The 24105-nt window shown below is 32.9% G+C and overlaps 1 protein-coding gene across 4 annotated transcripts in view; it reads right to left on the bottom strand.

Annotated features, from left to right (window-relative positions):
- The window catches only part of NBEA (neurobeachin), a 736578-nt gene that overhangs the window by 529039 nt on the left and 183434 nt on the right, over positions 1–24105 (bottom strand). For all 4 annotated transcript variants that reach the window (XM_058437671.1, XM_058437670.1, XM_032150485.2 and 1 more), the window contains 6 exons: positions 18792–18944; positions 17496–17664; positions 12193–12272; positions 11399–11461; positions 11215–11312; positions 6075–6167 (listed from right to left, as the gene is read on the bottom strand). In XM_058437671.1, coding sequence (XP_058293654.1) covers positions 6075–6167; positions 11215–11312; positions 11399–11461; positions 12193–12272; positions 17496–17664; positions 18792–18944 — 656 coding nt within the window. The remainder of the gene's footprint in view (positions 1–6074; positions 6168–11214; positions 11313–11398; positions 11462–12192; positions 12273–17495; positions 17665–18791; positions 18945–24105) is intronic.

Raw genomic sequence — 24105 nt, forward strand, 5'->3', positions numbered from 1 at the left:
ACTTTAAATATTGCCTCTTCCTCATTCTCTCGTCCCCTTTTCTGTAACTCTTATTAGCCATATTTGAAACCTTTCCTTTTTTCTCCATCTCTCTTAATGTTATGGTTGCAATCTTGTTTATTGGTGTTGATTTCTAGGTAATTTCTTCAGTTCTATCTCTCAGTTCACCAATTCTTTCTGAAGCTTTGTCTAATCTGTTTAATGTTTCCATATAGGTGTTCATTGTAATTACTACCTTTTCATTTTCACAAGTTACTTAGGGTTTTTTTAATTACATGGTTTATTTTTAAATTACCTTGTTTTTAAAGTCTTGTTTCTTTTAGTATGCTTGATTTTCATTTCTGGCATGTGAGAATTTCCCTTACTTTTGTGTGCACACCTATATATTTAATAGGATTTTTGACATATTTTGATCTAACATTTCTAAGTTTTTAGTAGATCAAAGTGTTTCAGGATATCTAGTTTTTACACCCATCACTCTTCTCTTCTAAGAACTCTTTTTTTTAATTATACTTTAAGTTTTAGGGTACATGTGGACAACACGCAGGTTTGTTACATATGTATACATGTGCCATGTTGGTGTGCTGCACCCATTAACTCGTCATTTAACATTAAGTGTATCTCCTAATGCTGTCCCTCCCCCCTCCCCCCACCCCACAACAGGCGCCGGTGTGTGATGTTCCCCTTCCTGTGTCCTCGTGTTCTCACTGTTCAATTCCCACCTATGGGAAGCACAGTTATAATAATAATAATAATAATAATAATAATAATAATAATAATAAAAGAAATTCATATGTTCCACAACAGCCTCCACCATAGTTTTACTTCACTGGGTACATAGTTTGATGATTCTCTCATCCTGCCTCTGGCTAGTACGCCCCTTTAGATGAGTTGCTATTTTTCACTATCCACAGAGTCAAGGTCATATCTCATGGCTGTGAATTTTAAATGATGAGATCCCCACAGGTAGTGTCAGGCAGAGCACCCTTTAAACTTACTGACTTGTAGCATAAAATTTAGCAAGCTATAAGTCCTGCACCATGAGCCCCTGGAGCCAGCATGATAGCACTCCAATCTTCCTACACACACAAGTTTAAGGTCAAAAAGATTTATCCCACCATTTCAGATACTTCTTGGCTTTTTCTGGACTGAAATAGGTGAATTAAAGTTTGTGTTGAAGTTTTAAACTTTAAGTGACTGTCTGTTTCTCCTGTAATTTCTAGTTTATGAATGTTTCTATTTTATCATTATAAAGAATTCTTTATCTAATGGTTATTGCTTTTTGGCTTGTATTCTAATTTGTCCAATATTAAGATCATGATTCCTACTTTCTGCTTTCTTTGTACTTATATAATAAACCTTTACTCATCCTTTTACTTTCAACCTTTCAAAACCACTTTGGTTTTTTGGTATGTTTCTTGTATATAGAACTGGGTTTCATTACTGTGATCAATTGTGATATTTTTCTTATAATAGGTGATTTATAAAAGCTTTTACTTTTTTTTTATTACAGTATGACTGGTCTTAGATATGTCATATGTTATGCTTACTGATCTTTTCAGATTTTGCAAAGTTCCATTATATATATTATTCTTAGTTTTATCCATATAGATCTTAAATATTTTGAAAGCTCTATAATTTTATAGATAGAACTGCTTATCTTTTTAACTGTGAAAGAATAAGTAATCCTCCATCTGTTTAATAAGGGTATTTCTGTACTATGAGAAATGGAAATGTCAGCATATTTACTCTTAATTTTTTCCTTTCATCGACATCATCAAATTTTAGTCAATAGGCCTATATTTGTAATATTTCATCTGTCTGCTTACATGGAAATTCTGACTCTTTTTTTTTTTTTTGAGATGGAGTCTCGCTCTGTCACCCAGGCTGAAGTGCAGTGGCGCAATCTCGGCTCACTGCAAGCTCCGCCTCCCGGGTTCACGCCATTCTCCTGCCTCAGCCTCTCCGAGTAGCTGGGACTACAGGCGCCCGCCACCACGCCCGGCTAATTTTTTGTATTTTTAGTAGAGACGGGGTTTCACTGTGGTCTCGATCTCCTGACCTCGTGATCCACCCGCCTCAGCCTCCCAAAGTGCTGGGATTACAAGCGTGAGCCACCGCGCCCGGCCCAAAATTCTGACTCTTTGCACTTGTTCTACTTTCCTTCTTTTCTCAGTCCCCTCCCAATTAATTACGGTTGTGTCATTTGTACATTATTAGCATATATAAAAAGTAAATTCTGGTCTGTCACAGTAATATGAACATTTATTTTAGTCTTAGTTTTATGGTTAAATTTATTCAGTGCTCACCAGCTGTCCTTAGCAATAGTTTCTCCAGTCATTCCTAGTTGGTTGGACTTTATTCCCAGCAATTTCCTCAAGATTTAGTCACAGAAATAATTTGCTGTATGGCTAAAAAATATTTGACAGCATCCTTTTTACTTAAAGGATAATTTGGCTCCCACTTTCTTCATTTAATTATCTTATGATTGTTATAGTTTTTTGTATTGAAGGTTATGTTAGAGTCTAAAGCCAGACTCATTTTTCTCCTTATTTGTGCACTATTATACAAAGTATTCTTATATTTAAGTCCAGTAATGCACTTTGATGCTAACCATTCTAGGTCAGTTTTCCCTGGCACACAATATGTCCTCTAAATAAAAATGGCAAAATCTTACATCAAGACTTCACTGACTAGGCCGGGCGCAGTGGCTCACGCTTGTAATCCCAGCACTTTGGGAGGCCGAGGCGGGCGGATCACGAGGTCAGGAGATCGAGACCACGGTGAAACCCCGTCTCTACTAAAACTACAAAAAAAAATTAGCCGGGCGTGTTGGCGGGCGCCTGTAGTCCCAGCTACTCGGAGAGGCTGAGGCAGGAGAATGGCGTGAACCCGGGAGGCGGAGCTTGCAGTGAGCCGAGATTGCGCCACTGCACTCCAGCCTGGGCGACAGAGCGAGACTCCGTCTCAAAAAAAAAAAAAAAAAAAAAAAGACTTCACTGACTTATAGATTTAAATATTTGTTTTGTTCCATTGTTCTGCTTTTCTTATTTCGGAACTCCATTTATACCATTATTATTATTTTGGCTTTTTTTTTTTTTTTTTTTGAGATGCAGTCTCGCTCTGCTGCCCAGGCTCTGGAATGCAATGGCACAGTCTCAGCTCACTGCAACCTCCCCCTCCCTGGTTCAAGCAATTCTCCTGCCTCAGCCTCCCGAGTAGCTGGGATGATAGGCACCCACCACCACGCTTGGCTAGTTTTTGTATTTTTAGTAGAGATGGTGTTTCACCATGTTGGCCAGGCTGGTCTCAAACTGCTGACCTCGTTGATCTGCCCGCCTGGGCCTCCCGAAGTGCTGGGATTATAGGCGTGAACCACCACACCTGGCCAATTTATGCCATTATGGTAATTTGTTTTTCTCCCATGTTGCTCATTTTCTTTCTAATCCTAAACTCATATTTTCATCTATTCATATTATTTGCTTTTTTTTTCAGTTTTATCTTCTGTGTGTTTCACTATGCTACTAGCCAGAGTTTTGCCTTTGAGCAATTTCCAATTTTATTTTTTTCTGTATAGTTCTTTTCTTCCAGTATTTGTCCAATGTTTTATTAGCTCATAATTAAATACTTCCATGCTATCTGTGTTAGTCCATTCTCACGCTGCTATGAACAGATACCCAAGATTGGCTAATTTATAAAGGAAAGAGGTTTAATTGACTCACAGTTCTGCATTGCTGGGGAGGCCTCAGGAAACTTACAATCATGGTGGAAGGCAAGGAGAAGCAGGCACCTTCTTCACAGGGCAGCAAGATGGAGTGAGGGAAAGCAGGGGAAATGCCAAATGCTTACAAAACCATCAGATCTCATGGGACTCACTATCACAAGAACAGCAGGGGGGAAACTGCCCCCATGATCCAATTATGTCTACCTGGTCCCACCCTTCACAGGTAGGGATTACAATTCAAGATGAGATTTTAGGCGGGGGGACACAAACAAACCATATCACTATGTTAACATTTCTTACAACTTTTTTTTTCCAGATAGGGATCTTGCTACATTGCCCAGGCTGGACTCAAACTCCTGGGCTGAAGCAATCCTCCTGCATAAGCCTCCTGAGTAGCTGGATTACTTCTCCAAATTCTGTTTAGTGTTTCTTTCTCAGAAGCTATGTATGTGTGTATGTATGTATGTATGCATGCATTTGTTTATTTTTAACTTATGATAGTAAATTTTTAAATCAAAATGCTATGTATTCCATAGCAATATTTTTCTGCTAAGTGCTATTCATGTACTGGTTACTTTAACTTATTTTTTCCATGTTTTTTATCTGATTCACGCGCACTGATGATGTGCCACTTCTTTTGATGCAGTCTAATTTACGTGGACCATCCGTCTGCAGGACACTTCCATGCGTATGTGTAAAAGAAGGGACAAGGGTAACAACTTTTTTGCTTTCACAATCCAAAAACTTTCGTTTCTCTATAGCCACAGAGATAGACTGCTTACCACAAATACGGTTCATCTGTGTAATTCTTTGTGATATATCTTCTCGTTTTCTGAAACCAATCTGATTAAAAAAACTCTGCTATCAGGCATGATATATGTGTATCTATTATTTCAAACAAATGATCTATTTTTGTAATTTAAGGTGTGCCTCTCATCTTCAGAAACTCTACTTTCACTGACACTTCCTATTTGCTATAAGTGAACTCTCTCCCCATTCTCTTTGCATTTTCTCTTCTCTTTAGCCTTAACAGCTTTTACCCAACCTTAGCAACTTTAAGCAGCTGATACCCGTCATATATTTGCATCTGTCTTCTACTTGTGATAACATTTGTGATAAAGAGTACATTTTTTACTTCTTGTTGTATCATTTATACATTTTACAGGAAAAAAGGGGAAAACAGGATATCTTAAACAGCATGTTTATACAGGAAACTGCCTGCTTGTTATTTTTTTCATCTCTTTGTAATTTTTTTAATGTGCTTTCTTGACATTTTTAGGAGGCTGCATCTTGGGCTACAATCCTTTAACTTTCTCCAGTCAATTTATTTTAATTAACTGAAGTTAAATAAGTGATCTTTATCTCTTAATATAAAAAGGGCATATGCTTCTTCACTCCCAGTACTCTGTCACCAAGTGTACTTACGGTTCCATATATATATATATACTTTTCTACAGTCCTGGCTTTGTTTGAACTATTCCTTATATCCATATCCATAGTATATCTAGTCTCCCTTACTTAATTATTGCTTGGTACCAAAATTTTAAAAATATTTAAGCTTCTAGGCTATACAGTTTGTTAGACATGTCTTGTCTGAATTTTGTGCAGTTTTCATGATTATTACAAATAAGCATTTTGCAAATTTAAGTAAGCATCAAAAAAAAAAAAAAACAAAGGCAACAATGAGGTTCTGATAGGAACCTCATCTAGTGACATTTAAATTATAGTTGCACTACTTCCTTGGCTTCATTTGTAAGGAAAATAAACTCTTAAAACATTCCTACACTTGATAGTGTAGTATGAATTGCAATCATTAAGCCAGCAGTAGTTTCTTACACAAAAAGTATTCTTAGAAAGTATTCAAATTCTGGATTTGGGGAAAGAAATGAGGTATTCTAGCATCCTTAAGTCACAAAATTAATCAATAAGCCCTACTGTTAGAAACTAATAACAAATACTGACTCAGCATGTAAGCATAAGATCAACTCTCAGAAAAACCTCAACATATACACAGTATTTCCTTGTCAAGAAAGCTTTCCTTGAAATCATACCTATATGTGCATCATTGTATCTTGACAAAATATTTTATTACATCTTCAGAATAGATCATGCTTTCTTTTCAGGAAGAATATAGAAATAAACTAATTACTTAAATTGTAATTTTGTTCCATAATCTAGTATTAATAAAATATATTTTATAAAACATTTTTACAATTTCTACCACAGAAAGCTATTATTTTCCACTGTTAGATTTTTCAAGTCAAATTTCATGTTACATTACATACAAATCTCATAAAAACATTATCTCAATAGTTATTTCTAGAATGTATTACGACAAATATCAACTTACTTGTGACCTAAATGCTTCAGAAAGTATCCCAGAACCTTCAAAGCTTGAACCCAAATACTTTCACTTTTAGAAGCCAATAATTTGTAGATCACCCTACAAAATACATAAATTATCTTTTAAAAACTTACTAATATTAAAAACAAAAACACACTATATGCTTTACAGATAAATTATACATATGTGAAATACAAAACTCTGAAGATTTTCTTCTCAGGATTATAATTCTTTGGAAAAATTAAAAACTAGTATGCTTTAATAATTTTTCTTTAAACATGTCCTTCAACCATACACTCCAAAGGACAATGTGACTGGTGTTCATAAGCTCTGCCTCCCAACATACTAACACATGCTTAGTTAGGCCATATCTCTTCTAAGAATTGGCCCCAACATTTAAACTTGATAACCCTATTTTCTTTCTTTTTTAAAAATTTTTTTCTTAATTTTAATATAGAGGTGAGGTTTTGCCACATTGCCCAGGCTAGTCTGGAACTCCTGAGTTTAAATCATTCGACCACCTCGGCCTCCCAAAGTGCTGGAATTACAGGCGTGAGCCACTTGCACCCTCACCCTGTTTTCTTGGTATAACTAATTAGATGATAGGTAGGCACCTGCCTAGTTATTTCTCCTTTTTGAGAATTTGGAATGAGGTCTAAGAAACAATATCTCCTCTTTGCTGGGCTCTTGAATTGAAAAACTGTTTAAAACAGAAACTAGAACAGCAATGTTTTGTTTCTGTTCAGAAAGGCTAGTCAACATACAGAAGGAAGGATTAAACAGCTTACAGAAAGCAGCAGATGAAGCAAACTTGTTTCCTAATAGCCTACAATTCCTGGTTCCTACGCTAAGATTTTTTTTTTATACTTTAAAGTTCTAGGGTACACGTGCACAACGTGCAGGTTTGTTATGTATGTATACATGTGCCATGTTGGTGTGCTGCACCCCTTAACTCATCATTTACATTAGGTATATCTCCTAATGCTGTCCCTCCCCCTCCCCTCACCCCACAACAGGCCCCAGAGTGTGATGTTCCCCTTCCTGTGTCCAAGTGCTCTCATTGTTCAATTCCCACCTATGAGTGAGAACACGTGGTATTTGGTTTTTTGTCCTTGAGATAGTTTGCTGAGAATGATGGTTTCCAGCTTCATCCATGTCCCTACAAAGGACATGAACTCATCATTTTTTATGGCTGTATAGTATTCCATGGTGTATATGTGCCACATTTTCTTAATCCAGTCTGTCATTGTTGGACATCTGGTTTGGTTCCAAGTCTTTGCTATTGTGAACAGTGTCGCAATAAACATATGTGTGCATGTGTCTTTATAGCAGCATGATTTATAATCCTTTGGTAAGATTTTTTTAAACAAGTATATTATTCAGTTTTTACTTTAAAAGCTTGAGAGGTTTTCTGTTACTTGGAGCAAAATAGCCTCCACTAATATACAACCTAACCTATACAATCACTTCAAGTACTATATAAAAGTAGGGCCATATTCATTATAATATTTGTAAGTGTTTAGAAATTTTATTCCATATTTCTTTCTATTAAAAAAGTAATTTGTTTCCATAAAGTAGAAGGGACAATGACAACTATATACACTGGCAACTAATTCTAGAATATAAGAAGGTTCTTTAGGGGCTGTAACATTATAGTGTGCTTTATTTTATTAAATACGTTTCTGAACAAATAAAATGCCATGGCATATTTTGAGGGAAAGTACCCAGCTGAACAAGAGGATCTAGTAAAAGATGCAATATAATTTTCACAATTTTAGTGATACAAAGGGGAACAAATAGCTTAAAGCTAAAGTCATTACTTTCAGTTTTGCCAAAAGCTTATACTATTAAAAAAGAAAAGATGTTATTGATACTGCTTCTTTTTCTCTTTTTTTCTTTTATGCTTTACATTTCATCTATTAAAGAATAAACTAAGAGAAAAGTGATTATTTCCTTTGGAGGATTTTTTTTTTCAAATCCCACATTCATAAATATAAACGGGTACATATATTTACACTGAAATCCATTTTCAAAACTTTTAGGAACCAAGATCAGTAATGAAAAAAGACAAGTTTGAGAATAGCAAAGTCAGACAGTCAAAAAAAAATACATTCAAGGAATCATAAGAAGCAACATTAAACAGCAAAAATAGTCTTGAGAACCAAAGTAAAAGCTCACAGTCTGGGCCAGGCATGGTGGCTCACGCCTGTAATCCTAACACTTTAGGAGGCCAAGATGGGCAGACTGCCTGAGCACAGAAGTTCAAGAGCAGCCTGGGCAACACGGTGAAACCCCGTCTCTACCAAAATACAAAAAAAATTAGTCGGGTGTGGTGGCACATGCCAAGTAGTGCCAGCTACTTGGGAGGCTAAGGCATGAGAATTGCTTGAACCCAGGAGGTGGAGGCTGCTGTAAGCCGAGATAGTACCACTGCACTCCAGCCTAGACAACAGAGTGAGACTCTGTCAAATAAATAAATAAATAAATAAATAAATAAATAAATAAAACCCTTACACTCTAAAAATGTGGCTACACTCAAATATAGAATTGGAAGTTCTCACAGAGTTTCTACTGTCTAGGAATAACTTTGAGTAGCAGGAAAAAAGGTATTAGACCCCACCCTGGGTCAAGAGAAATTATGATTAATGTTGAAACATGAAAATGTCTAGGGCCATCATACATCTACATACCTAGGGATGTGATACAGTATGAATAAGAAATTTACTTTGTTAATGAATGTTTACTTGTAATATACATTATTACTAATTAACAATAATCCTAATTCACCTGCTTAAGCTCACTATATTCAGTAAGCAAATGGTCTAAGCTATGTAAGACAGGTAGTTGTCTATTCCTTTCTTTGAAATTTTCCAGATATAAAAACATCAAATTTTTAGCTGCTTAGTTCAGCGTTCTGTTATTACAAGGGCTTCCTTAAGCCCAATTAGCATACCATCAGAATTAAACTGAGTTCATTCTTTTTGTTCAATGGTTATACTGAATTCAACTGTATGAATTACAACAGACCAGAATTTTCCTCCCAAAATACTTTATATACAACTGTTAGCCTTTAATGGCTATTTTCTAGAATACAGACATATAAATGCGTTAGCCACTTTCAATATTTTCTATCTAATAAGCCTATTTTTTTCATCTTTTATACTATTCTGAACCAGCTTTCTCCACATTTTTGAAGTAGAAAAGCTGAAGTGTCAAGGAAAGGCCGTTTTTTAATCTGTGTGACTGTTTTTAACATACTGGTAACAATCTGACATGCTCTGCTCATGGTCAGCCATGAGCACAAGGCCTTTTAATCTGTTGTGCTTAATCAGTTCTTTTCTACCATACATTTAAAATACATGTAAATCCTAAAGATTTTACCAAATAGCAGTCTCAATTGTAGGATCATATTTCCGATGTGTCAAAATAATAGAATTATATTTCTGCATTTCATCATATTAGACAGTCTAAGTTCGGTATCTTCTACAAGAGTAATGTGGATATCTTCAACTGATTCACTAAATTTATCAGGTAATATAATAAACAAAGCAAAATCTAAGGACAAGGACACTAATTATTCAATCTAAATATAAGTTTCGAAGAGTGAGTGTAATTGTACTACATTATTAGATTGAGCTATATGAAATTGCCATTATTTGGTAAAATCAGTTAAGTATCAACAGTTTCATATAGTTCAAACTCAAGAGTAAAAAATTATAGGCTGGGCACGGTGGCTTACGCCTGTAATCCCAGTACTTTGGGAGGCCAAGGCGGGCAGATCACAAGGTCAGGAGATCGAGACCATCCTGGCTAAAATGGTGAAACCCCGTCTCTACTAAAACAAAATACAAAAAATTAGCCGGGCGTGGTGGCAGGTGCCTGTAGTCCCAGCTATCAGGAGGCTGAGGCAGGAGAATGGTGTGAACCCGGGAAGTGCAGCTTGCAGTGAGCTGAGATTGCGCCACTGCACACTGCACTCCAGCCTGGGCAACAGAGGGAGACTCTGTCTCAAAAAGAAAAAAAAAATTATAACAGTTGTTAATCGCTAAATGTATAATCTTCTTCAAATAGACTGGCAGCCCTATGAATTATAAACTCAAAAGTAATAGTGATATCACAAGTGAGATAGCATATAGAGATAGTGATTGCTTCTCTAATTTGAAAGGAGTTCTTCAAGTCTAGAAAGTTGTTATTCATTGATATAAATGGCCAAGTAAAAAAGGCACGTAAAAAAGCCCTTGACAGTCACTGATATATTATTTCCAAACTCTTTTTTACACTCTTTTTCACAATAAAACTGTGGAAATTCACTGAGGTATACATGGCATAACCTCGATATCCTGCTCATCCCACTAATTAAAACTCTAGAAAAATAAAAAGAAAGAATTCCTTAAAAAGCTTAATTATAGGGTTAAGTTCATAAAAATACTAATTAAGAAATTGTATTTCACGTATCTACCAAGTTACTTTTCAATTGCCACAACAAAAGTTGGTTTTCAGTTTCTTTTGGCTTTGTCCTCTTATTCCAAAACACCTTTCATCTCTATTATTTCCATTGCACTGCCACTGTCTCAAGTCATCATCTTTAATACTGATGAATAAAATAATCTCCCTGCTGATATTGCTACATCAGTTTGTCCTTCAACTCATGTTTCACACTGGTGATTGTAAATCTAACAAAATAGCAATCTGAGCACAACATTTCCCCTATTCAAAATTCTTTAATTTTCATCACCAGCTAAAAAAAAAAAAAAAACCACTAAAGTTATTACCATTCTATGAACCTTCCAAATCTGGCTATAATCTCTCTCAGGCCTCATATCATAAAATTTCATTGTATCCTCTTTTGTTAAAACGTGTCTTGCTTTTTCGTGTCTTCTTGAAAAAAAAATGCTCTATTCACAATTTTTAATGTCCTTACTATAGCAAAAACAATTTAATTACTCTTCTTGATTCCTGAGACTACTGTTTATACACTTCATCAGTTTCCTGAGTATTCGAGGATCAATAGCAGCGTTCTCCATTTATTCTCTTATGTGCAAGACTTTGCTATATTTATTCAAATATTCATAGAATAGCAGTTATTCTAGGAGGAACAACTGTGCTCCATTAAATTCTAATAGTAATACTAACATTATAATCATACCTTATTCCATTTCTTTGATCAAATGCTGGTATCATTGAGGCTGGGTGTTCCGACATTAAAGCCACCAGTAACTGTAGCACATCATGAATATTTTCATCCTGCATAAATCATCAATATTGATTTAAAATTTTACTCTAAAGATTGGCTTAAATATTTAAAATAAAAGGCCCATAACATGTCCTACCTCATGCATCGTAAGTAGGTAATTTAATATACTCTGAAGTTCATCTTCCTTGACCCCTCGATCCTAATTTTTAAAAAATATTTTATTACTTTACATCTAAAATTAAAATTTTAATTTAAAAGATGTCAAAATAATCATTTTAAAAGAAAATAAGTTAGTTTAATGTAGTGATATTTTAATTAAAATCCCCACACATTTCACAATTTATAGACTGTATTATTTCAAGTTAATTAAATATTTAGAAAATTATATCAATTTTTAAAAGTCATTAGTATTTGATTACATTCACTATAAAAAGTTAGCATATTTTGACCATCTAAGTATTCTTATGACTATTTTCTAATCACTCTTACCTTAAAACAATATAAATGCAAGACTGTACAGTATCAATTTCTGTGTACTATCTCACAATTTGTATTTATTTTCACTTTGGTTTCATCTTAACATTTAAAAAATCCTACTACAATAAAACATATTATGTAAGCCTTCTTAAACTGGCACACAGATCATTTTCTAGAATAATGGTCAATTACTATAAGAATAAGGGCTCAATTCTTATTCATATGTTCCTTGTCCATTTCTGTCACATCCCTTAATAGGGAAGATTTCAGAGAACATTTAACCAGAAGTTAGTTAAGTTCAATAAAAGTTAATACTAAGATGTGTGGAATTTTGAAAGCAATTCATGAATTAAAGGTAGCTATTACTAATTTAACAATAATAATTTTAAAACATGCCAGAAATTCCTTTCTACCTAATATACTATAATTTTAAATTATATAAAATTATTTTACCTTCAGTATCAGCTGTTTCAGAAAAAGTAGCATAAATGCCCTCAGTGATATAATTTCTTTTTGTGATGGCCGGGGACCATCTAGAACAAAACAGAAAAAAAAGTAAAAATAAAAAATACAAGATATTAAATAAGCTAAATGCAATTATGTTGGGATACCATGGCATTCTTGAATAATTATCTTTATTAAAATTAAAATATTTATATTAATGCTATAAAATTTTAATAATATGAGTATCCAAAAATTAACTTTCAAATTTTTGGCAATTTCAAATCATTTACTGAATGTCTGATTTTGTGGAAAAAAGAACTTTTTAAAAAGTTGTTATATATTAATATCCATTTATAAATGTATAATCCCCAAGTATTTATATTAATGCTTTAATATTTTTTTCTGTTTTTATTACATTAATAGGTTTCCCAATATGTCTTCCATTCTCAATTAAACTTGTCTTCATTTAAGGACTCTCTTCATTTTCACCCCACACATTATTTAACAAAGCACAGAAAAAATGACACTCTGTTTTATTGCAATTATTTGTTTTGCAGCCTATTTCTTCTATGTCACTTGTATACAGAAAATACATACTATGGTGGGCATTTATGCTGCATCAATAAGTGAAAATGAGTATAAAATATTAAAATGTACATACATATCCGTTCTATCATAATGTGCAAATTTTAAAGTAATTTCAAAATATTTAATTACTAATAAAAATGAAAATATATGTAATATGCATAATATACAATAAAGAATACTTTTAAAAAACGAGGCTAAATTCATAAAAATCCTGTAACATTAAGCATTTCTTGTAGCAACCAGTATTTATCTACTGCTTTACAAGTTTTAAAAGCATAATCTCTTCATGTATAATGTATAGCATCTGCTTATTCACTTAATATTTACATGAAGATTATTATATCTGCAAGCAAGTTATTATCCAAAAAATCCATCCCACCTATTATAATAAAAGAAATATCTTCCCTATTTCCCAGACTGCTCTCCACCTTTTATTGCCCCACTGCCACCAAGATGCACAAAGTACTCTTCCCCTCCTATTGACATTTGGTATTACTTTAAAAAAACTTTTCATTGTAAAATATTGCCAATGTACAGAAAACATACATGAACAACTTAATGAATTATAATAAAATGAACATCTGTATAAACACTTGTTTGGTCAAGAAATTGAACACTGACAGTAGCCTGACAGGGAAACCTGTCAACCGTATGCTGGTAAAGGAATAATCTGCAGAGTGGAGAGATGAGGTCCTGATTTTGAGCATTTATGTATTTCGGATTTCTATCATATTAATAATAATCTGATTTCAAGTTCAAGCTACTAATGATTTAACAAGCAGCTCATAAAATTCCTGAATATCTGACAACTGATTGTGGTCCCATCCTGCCCTGCATGCCAAAGCCCTCACCATGCCCCAGACCTTAGCTCTGTGCCACATTCCTTTTCCTGATCACACCCGCACTCCATCCAAGAACAGACAGATACTGTCTTAGTAATAATTTCCTTATTCTTCTATTTCTGCTACCAATTAATAAAATTGTACCAGATTTATAACATCTCTGTGCCTTAGGTTTGTTTTCTTCTTTACTGTTAGGGTAAGAATAATAATACTGCTTGTCATAGGACGTCTTGTGAGGATTAAATGGATCAACATAAGTAAAGGAATTAGACTAGTACCAGGCCCATTTTAATCACAAGCACTCAAATGTTGGCAATAATTACTTTTATTGTATACTGCATAATACCAACAGCATGTTGCAAAGAAATATATACATATTTGTGTGCTTTGTGTATGATATAAATCCATTTCTGCAAAATAAAATACAAACCGATTTATCTAACAAATATAAAATAGAATGAAGAAACAAATCCCCAAATAATACTATTTATGTAAAATACAGAAGCTAAACAATAAATTAGTAATACATACATAAATAGCAAAAGAGTAAAACATAGTAAAAAATAATAAGCACCCACGTAAAGAAAAGAAATAACGTAAAATTTGGGATGGAGTTATTTCTATGACAGGGAATAGAAAAGAGATGTGACCATGCATGAGAATATTAGGCTCATTGGTAATGTTCTGTTTCTTAGGCTTAGTGATGTTTAAATGAGGTTCATTTTATATTTATATTTATAATTATAACATGTTTATATATTACATTGATATATGTAATTATACCACTTTGTGTTCATGATGTATTCAAGCAAACCAGGGCTTCTTGGAAAAATGGCTAATTTCAGGGCTGTGATAACGAAAGTGTAGGACAAGTCAGAAACATCTTGTTTCAGAAAGTAAAAAAGTATTAAAAACTTATGGGCATTTGTCCCACAATCCATGTGAAGGGTCCTACTGGCCAAATCTTGAGCATCAAAATAATGATACAACCCAGGAGACAGACAAACCACAGCCCTAGGACTAAATCCATCAGGCCACTTTTTTTTTGTAAGTTTCACTAGAACAAGCCACACCTATTCATTTACATACTGTCTGTGGTTATTTCTGCAATACAATATCAGAGCTGACTATGTGCAACAGAGACCTTATGGCTCCGTAAGCCTAAAATACTATCTGGCCCTTTGCAAAGAAAGTATACCAACTATTGATATAACACATTGAATACATGAGTCCATACTGATATAAAAGATGACGATAGATAGATAGATAGATAGATAGATAGATAGATAGATAGATAGATAGATAGATGATAGATAGATAGAGTGGAGGAGTAAAACAAGTTCTTCCTTACAGTAGATATGCCAACTTAATTAATGTCTTAGAAAATATCATCTGTCAGTCATTACAATAAAGATAATTTCTAGTAACAATCATCAACAAACTAAAACAAGTAGGGGAAACTTTGTTGAAGAACAGGATATTTATACAGTTTCAATGTATTTCTCCACCAAATACTTATTAATTACCAAAGAAAAAGGAATGATTTTATAATGAAGAAACCTGGAAGATAATACCTTAATCATATGTTTAAACTTAACATCACTTGTAAAAGGACAACTCAATATCATGTGCCTCCTTGACATGATACAAGGAGACAGGTACAATATGACTTCTGTGTTATTTCTTGTAAAAATGAAAAAACCTGAATCATCATGAACAAATAGAAAATTCAAATATAAGGTTATTCAAAAAATAACTGGTCTGTATTCTTCACAAATGTCAAGGTCCTGAAAGACAAGGAAATACTAAAAAACTATTCTATGTTGAAGAACATTAAAAGTAAGAATGCAACTAAGCACAACATACGATCCTCAACAGACTTAGTGCAAAAGAATTTTTTTTTCCTAGAAAGGACATTATTAGTGTAATTAGTGAAATTTGAATGGGGTCTTTGAATTAGATGATAGTATTGTATTAATGCTAACTTCCTGATATTAATGGGTATCCTCTGGTTATTTAACAAAGTGCCTTTACCTTTCAGGAAATACACAATAAAGTATTTAGAGGTGACAGAGTATCATGTCTACAATTTATTATCAATTGATTCAGAAAAAAAGATGTGTATGTATCTGTAGGTGTGTTTATATATACATGAAAAGACAGCATGAGAGAATAGTAAAGGCTAAAGTGATAAGATGTAAAATATTGAGAATCTGGTGAGGGATGTATGAGAATTCTTTGCGCAATGCTTGCAACTTTGTAACTTTTCTGTAAATTAGAAATTAATATTTTAAGGCAGAAATTATTATGTGTGAATATATGATTTGTTTAGACTAGAGAAAACTCTATCATAGTGTAGCATTTAAGAACTAGGTCTCTGAGTCAGACGGATATGATTCAAATTTTGGTGCTGTTCGGTTTGTACCAACTTTCAGTTTCCTAATCTTTAAAATGAGGATGATATCAAAAACAAAGTTATATATAGATGCAGTCTTATGTATGTATATGAATATGTCTATCTATAATTACATTATATATATTATTAAACAAATTAACATGTAGAGTGCTTGGCAGAAAAATCCAATAAATTTTAGGCATTACTAACTTAAAAGCAATGGAAGAAGCCATAAAAGGAAAAAATAACAGATCTGAGTATAAATAACTTCTAAAGCCCCATTAATAAAAAGAGATAAAAGTAGGCTTATATAAATACTAAAATAGTAAAATGGGAAGCCGAGTCGGGTGGATCACGAGGTCAGGAGATCAAGACCATCCTGGCTAACACGGTGAAACCCTGTCTCCACTAAAAATATAAAAAAATTAGCCAGGCATGCTGGCAGGTGCCTGTAGTCCCAGCTACTCGGGAGGCTGAGGCAGGAGAACGGCATGAACCTGGGTGACAGAGCAAGACTCCGTCTCAAAAAAAAAAAAAAGGAAAGTGCTATTTTTCCTTATCAACGGGATTATTATAAAACTATAATATTCAATGCTATTGTGAGTACGCAAAAGGAAGTACTCTAACATATTACTGGTAAAACTGTAAAATAATGTGACATTCCTGAAAAAAATTTAAAACATTTTTCATTAGCCCCTTTCTCAGTAATTTTAAACAAATCAAAGATGGAGGTAAACACATATATATAAATGAGAGAATGCTCTAACATTTACAGAATCAAAACTTTAGAAACAATGTAAATGGTACATCCCCTTACATTACTACATTGAGCTGAGAAAAGAACAAGATAGAAAAATTGAGAAAATCTCAATCTATAATTAAAAAGTTTAAATATTTTTATATATGTATGCAATTGGAAACACTGGAAGAAAACATGCCAAAATTATATCAGTAATTATTATTGGGGTTTGGGTCATAAATATATTTTTTCTTCTGTATTATTTTATTTTCTATATTTTTTGTGTAATTAGAAAAACTGGCTATATTTTCAAAACAAAAAAGAAATCACAGTGAAGAATTAAATTAGTTTCCATTATAGTCAGAAGAAAGGATAACTTTGGAATAAAAATATAAAAAAGTAACAATCTGAAAATGTTGAAAGCAACTGATGTGCTAGAACACATCAGTTATAACCAATATCATTTATCTGTTTTTAATATTATGAATGTATCTTCCTGAATGAAAAAAAAGCATAGAGGCTAAAATAAAGACTATTGTTGCTTTTTACCTGATTTTATTCCAAAATAATTTAATATTGAAAAGCCCAAAACTTCTTTACTACGAACAATTCTCAATATGCCAGTTTGCTACATAAGAAAGAAAATATTTCAGTGATTTCATAGTCATGTACACTGCTCACTTTAACAGTACTCAGAATACAGAATAATCATAGGCAAATGTAAATACAGTGGAAGTGTTATACATACCTAATCCTTTAGGTGTAATGCCACTACTGTCAGCAGGATTAATAACCCAGTAGTAATATTTTAAGGTGTGCATTAGCTGTAATACTGTTCCTACTCTGCGTATGGTGGTGTAGATGGTAGCAGTTCCAATAAATTCAGCAGACAAATATGTGTATAGGGAAAGTTGAACCTAATACAGAATATTAACAGATCATTAAAATGAATTTAAAATGCCTCAAGTGCTTATATTATATACATTCAGTTTTAATTTAAATGTGAATTAGTAAAGGCCAAGAAATGACCATTTATTATGAGGTTAAAAATAACTTTCTGCTTCAATATTATTTATATTTAAAATATATATAATCTGCAATTAACATACTCTAATAAACTTATAATAGAGGTAGTCTAATAACTGTGGCAATTAAATAATTTTAAAATGATGTAATAATCTATTGAAATTAATCTGATAAAAAGATTAAAATATTTTAAAAGTCAACTAAAGCTCTTAAAGTACATTTCAGTAGCTTTCAGTGTAAAAATTTCTTCATAGCAATAGAATATCAGTCAGCTAAAGCATATCTGAAAACATATATATTTTTGTCATATATCCTAAAAGTTCATGCAATTTCAAATTCTCCTCACCTATGGCCATAACATATAGTTTGCTTTCACAATCTGACCATGTGAGCATAGAGATGGCATGTCAGACATCTTGCTTAAAAGAGTTCCCAAAATTCAGATTTGGGCTTAGCCAATAATTAATAACTCCGTGAGATATTTTTAAACTGTAAAAGATAGCTCAAAATCAAAATATCCTTCATTATTGATTTCAACTAGGACTAAATCCTTGTATATAAAATAATAAGAATTTTCTGTTATTATCTGGAAAAATATTTATTTCATGTATATATTTATTTTTAAATTAGTATTATTTACATGTCATGATATAAATTCTACCTTCAAAATGAAAGCGATTTTCCAGCAAAATGATTACAGTCATAATACAATTAGTTATCTGTTCTCTTTCCTAGTCTTTCAAAAATTGGTATAGCAAATTTTCTTCATTGAAAAGTATGTATCACATCTAAAGATGTTAGAATGCAGTGTTACACAAAGATTCTTTTTTACCTATGGTTTCATTTATTTTACTACTTATAAATATTTTGATCTCCTGATACCGTCTAACACAATTGCCGCAGATTAACTATAAAATGAGCTAAAATGTTCAAATGTTTTCCACTGAATACTGTAGATCCAGCAACTATAATGTATAACATTACACTAAAACAAACTGAATAAGTACAAAATTCATACCTTTGCAGGTGTATGTATCCAGATGGCTGGGTTAAATAAAATGTGATCACAAAGCTGCTTCAGCAAAGGTGCTCCATGAGATAAACCGTCAAGGTATTTTGCAAAAGATAAAAATTGCTCCAGGACAGCTCTAGTTATATGAACTCTGGATGACTAAGAAAGAAAACAGAAATTCTAGCTTGAAACATCCAGAATATCAAATTGTATTATTTCTGACTTAGCTAAGGACACATGAATTTTTCATATGCTATCCCTAATAAATATGAAATAAACATTTGTTTTCTTTGCTATTAAAATATAACTTTAAGAGATCTAAAATTTTAGCTATTTCTTTGAGTGATAGTTTGTTATTTGAAGCCTGATCTAAGACAATTATAGATAAATAATTCAAGTTAAATAATGCTACTATTAGCTAAAGAAATGAAATGTTATAAATAATGGCTTCATTTCATTTTTTGTAGAAATTGACATACAAGAAGAGATCTTAGACATAGAAATAAAAAGTGATAGTGTTTAAAATATGTAAAAATACTGCTTAAAAATATGTAAAATATTGCTTAAAATATTAGTTCCTTGGCCTTCTCTTCTCCATAAATACCCCATCCTTGGATGATACAGTACGCTTTCACAGCTTCATATAACACTATGTCTATGCTGAACACTCGCTTCAAGAATTTTCAACTGCTATCACCATGTACCTATTACCAATGGTATTTAAACAACAGACTCTCCAAAATTGAAACCAAACCTTAAAGCTGCACCATCTCATACAGTAGCCAGAAGCCCTATGTGGCAATTGAGCTGCTGGAATATTGCAATTGAAAGTGAGATGTGTTGTAAGTATGAAAAAACTGGGTTTTTCCAGCTCAGAATATTTTTAAAAATCGTATTTTCTTATTGAATAGATGTTGAAATAATATTTTGCATATTATCAAAATAAAATACTAGGCTAAATACGTTATTAAAATTAATACCACCTGTAATTTTTTACTAGAAAATATTAAATTGCACCTGAGGCTTAAATTGTAATTTAATTGGACAATGCTATCCTAGAATACAATTTCAGATAAAAATGCTATAATATTAAAAAATGCTCTTCATAAAAGCTGATAATTCAAACTCAAATATCAAAAAGTTTATCTTCCTACACAAATCTTTTCTTCCTCATCTAGTGATACTATTTTGTAGTATCACTATCCTTTCAGTCATAGGGTAAAGAATCACCTACCACTCAATCCTGAAGCACACATCACACATCTTTCCTCCCTATTCTTCACTGACTGAAGTCTGAATATCAGTTTAAGATGATCTTAGTTTAAAAGGGATGAAACTGTCTTACCAATTTTACCTCCCATATGATTTAGCTACATTTTTCATGCTCATAACAAGGACAACTCAATAAATTTGACTTAAGCACATCATGAATGTTCACACTTCTACATAAATGGTCACAAACTAAAATGATTGCAAATAACTAACAACAATGTGTAAACTAGAGTAGGAGACAATGAAGATTGGTGAGGACCAAAACTAACCTCTTTGCTGAGTCCTACAGAATATTACTGTGGGCCAATTTCACCCACAGGACACATTTGCTTCCCTTGCTTTACCATCTTGCTCCCCCAGTTTGTAACACCCTTGCATACATTTCCTTTACCTTAAAGGTAGGACTCAAGACTTTTAGTCATTTAGAAAATATACATGTTGATTACTCACTATTAGTCGAACACGCTCCCTGGCACTGTCAAAAAAGCAGCTAACAAAATTGAAGAAAAAAACTCTGCCTCACAGAACATATTCTGAGATGATAAGGCAGGAACACATAGTAAATAAAATAAAAAGGTAAAATATGTAACATGTTAGAGGTTACTAAGTTCATGGAAGAAACTATGGAGCAGATAAAACATTGGTAGAAGGATGGTTAACAGGTTTTACTAAGAAGGGGGCATTTAATTGGTTCACATTATTATAAAGTTAAAAATGATTTAGTATTAATATAATAGAATTATGTATCTGACAAAATTACCAATGGCACTTACATAAGCAATAGCCTACAAAATTCAAACCAAACCTCAGTACATAATTTTCAATGAAAATTTTACAAAAGATGGTGGAAATGATCTAAATAAATAGCTGACTTAATAAAGGGGGGGGACCAAAACAAGTATTTGAGTTTAAAAAGTAAAGATCGGGTAATCATATTTAAAGGAATATCAATGAAAATAATATAGCACTTTAAATTTAAAAATGTTTGTCAATGAATGAAATTAAAATAAGAGATCACTAGTTATTTAAAACTGTAGCCAGCTCCTTCACTAATTATAATTTCACATAGCTTATCTTATACATTCTATTTTTATTCAGTAGTAATGATTTCAAGAACATGATCTGATACATTCTACTCTTACACTTAAAACTCTGAAATAGAATATAGTCAGATCCTGTTACTAGATAACCATGCTATGTGACCAGACTGTAGCTCATAAAAATTATTCATCATGTCCTTATAAAGAACATTAACCTGTATTATAAAATCAGGCTGACCATTATAAACATATCCACTCGATGAATTCATAATATAGAATCAAGTTTGGAACTTGGACCATGATATTAAAAGGTATACTAGAAGCATCACAAGGCCTTCTACATTACTTTAATAAAAAAAGGCAGGGGGACCATTGTTTTTGCCTACCAATTAATGCTGTTGGGTAGCAGATTTGCATTCTAAAATTATTCTTTAGAAAATATTTTTCTAAAATTGTGTCTTTTTATTGACCTACTCAAAATCCTATTCTGGATTGTAAATAGTATATAAATGTATAAATGAATATTCTCTTCAACAGCATGTTACCTTTACCTCTTAGTAGTACTTATTCCTTCTTCCTTGTATTATTGTTAGTGTAAAAAAAACTCTTTCCTAATATAAGAAAGGATATTATCTTATTCATCTTGTATCCTCCTGATCCCTACCCTAATTTCTCAGGAAATGTTTAACTGAATTAATGTCAAATTCAAAAACAATAAGAATAGAATAGGTAGGAAAAAACACAGCCTGGGAAAAGAAGAAAGAAGATCTCTGACTCTGCTTTTAAATGTATTCCTTTGATTAATGGTTTTAAAATATTTTTATATTTTGGTATTTGTTTTCATTTTCTCAAGTAAAGCTATTTTAAAAAGAGATCTATACTTGGATAATTTATAGTTATAAATCTGTAACCTTTAGATGGAAATCCAATTTAAATCTTATAAAAAATGTAAGCTCTGGAATTTGATCTATGTATTACTTTCATGTGGTGGCAGAATACATAATTTTTAAGAAGTACTATATGTGACATGGCTAACCATATTTGGAAATAATATCTGAGAAGTTATAAAAATAGTTGCGTTATAGCATCCACTCCAGAATTAACTAAACCAAATAGGAGCACTAGCGGTTACAAAGAGAAACTTCTATTCAATAAAGAGAGATTGTTCCAACATTTAGATTAGCCCATAATGGAACAGGTTATCAGAAATGTTCATTTTTATTGTAGAAGGCATTATATATACACACACATATACATATAATGTGTATGAGTATCTATTCAATAAATTGTATAAAACTATTGTAATTGTAGAGGTACATCATAGTCTATTATCCATTCTGCTCCTCCCAGGACTCCAAGGTTGTGCTCCAAATAGCCTAATCCAACCAGATTAATCATGTGTTGTTGTTTTGGTAGGGAATGACAGGGGAGGGTGGCAGGCAATGATTAGCTCAGAGACTCAGTATCAAAGTTTAGCATTCTCATAGCAACAACTGGTTCAAAGGTAGGCTAGCCAAGCTCTAAGCTAACCAATCAAATTGGAGAGAAGAATCTTGCTCAGTAATTGACAGAAAGGAGCTCGCTTTCTTCACCTGGATGTGAAGGTCTATAGCGCCAACTCTCTCTGGCAGCCTTGTGACCTCAAAGAGTATCAGCTTTAGCATAAAATCAACACTGCAGCTGGTACAGCAGAGATATAGATAAAATCTGGGTCTCTGATGACATTATTGAGACCCAGATAACCCAGCCCTGAAACACAACTTACTGTTTGCTGCTTTTCCAACCTTCCGCTGCCTTTCCAACCTTCCCTGTCCTATTTTCATGCTTGGGATGCTCCCTTGCCTACTGGTTTCCAGTTGGGTTTGACTAATTGAAGACATTAGCAAGAAATTAAAGGACAGAAAGAAAATGAAGTTGACTATATATTTTCCAGATTTTACCCCTTCAGTACACTTACACTATACTCCTTTCTTGAAGACCACACTTCAGGTACCCTTTTCCTAATAGCTACAGTAACTTTCTCTTTGGGTTATGCTAAACACTTATTTCCCTCATCTCTTCAAATCTTGCCAAGCTCCCTGCTTACAACTTTTTAAATGCCCTTGCATTAAAGTCTTCTCAAAAACATAGGTTGAGTATGCCATCTGTTTCCTGCCAAGAATATAACTGATATGCCATCTAACACTAGACTTTCAGTTACATTAGTTAGTATATTTTCTTAATGTTTAAGACACTTTGAATCAAATTTTCTACTAACCACAATCAAAAATATCCTATTGAATATGCTGGATAACCTCTAAGTTTTCCACAAGATCATATTTTGGCAAAACAGAACAAAAACACCTTAAAATTTTCTCGTGGAACAGTAAAATTGTTATTAATAAAAAGGCTTCTCATATACTATCTTCCTAAGATATCTTCTGTGACAAGGAGATATACAAGCTAAGTGGCAGTTAGCCAGTAACCTGTTATTAGTTAAGAAATTAAAAAATGAAACTTCTATTACCTATACTATTAATACTATCCTTGCCAGTGATTATTTAAAAATAACACAATGTGAGCATTCTTCCCAGAAAGGTAAAAAAGTTACTCTTTTTAAGTAATCAGACAAGCATGTAAGGACTTTTCATATACTCAATTCAACAACTATTTACTGAGCTAAGCACTGTTCTAGGTGCTGAAGATATAGCAATAAGGGGAGACAAAAATATATATACAATACCCCTGCTTTCATGAAGCCTATATTCTAGCAGGAGGCAGAAAATCAGTAAAAAATATAAAACATGCCAGAATGGTGCTGCAAAATTAGCAGCATAGGTAAACACTGATGGTTATGGAAGGAATACCAATTTATTCAGAATGACTGGAGAATATTTCTGTGATAAGGCATCACATAAGCAAAATCCTGAATGAAGCGTAGAATCAAAGTCTGTGAGTATCTGAAGAAAGAGTGATGGAAACAATGGGGCAAGTAAATGCAAAAGTCCTTGGGTAAATGCTTACAATTT

The sequence above is a fragment of the Hylobates moloch genome, unplaced genomic scaffold, assembly GCF_009828535.3.
Source record: "Hylobates moloch isolate HMO894 unplaced genomic scaffold, HMol_V3 SCAFFOLD_4, whole genome shotgun sequence".
Lineage (NCBI taxonomy): Eukaryota > Metazoa > Chordata > Mammalia > Primates > Hylobatidae > Hylobates > Hylobates moloch.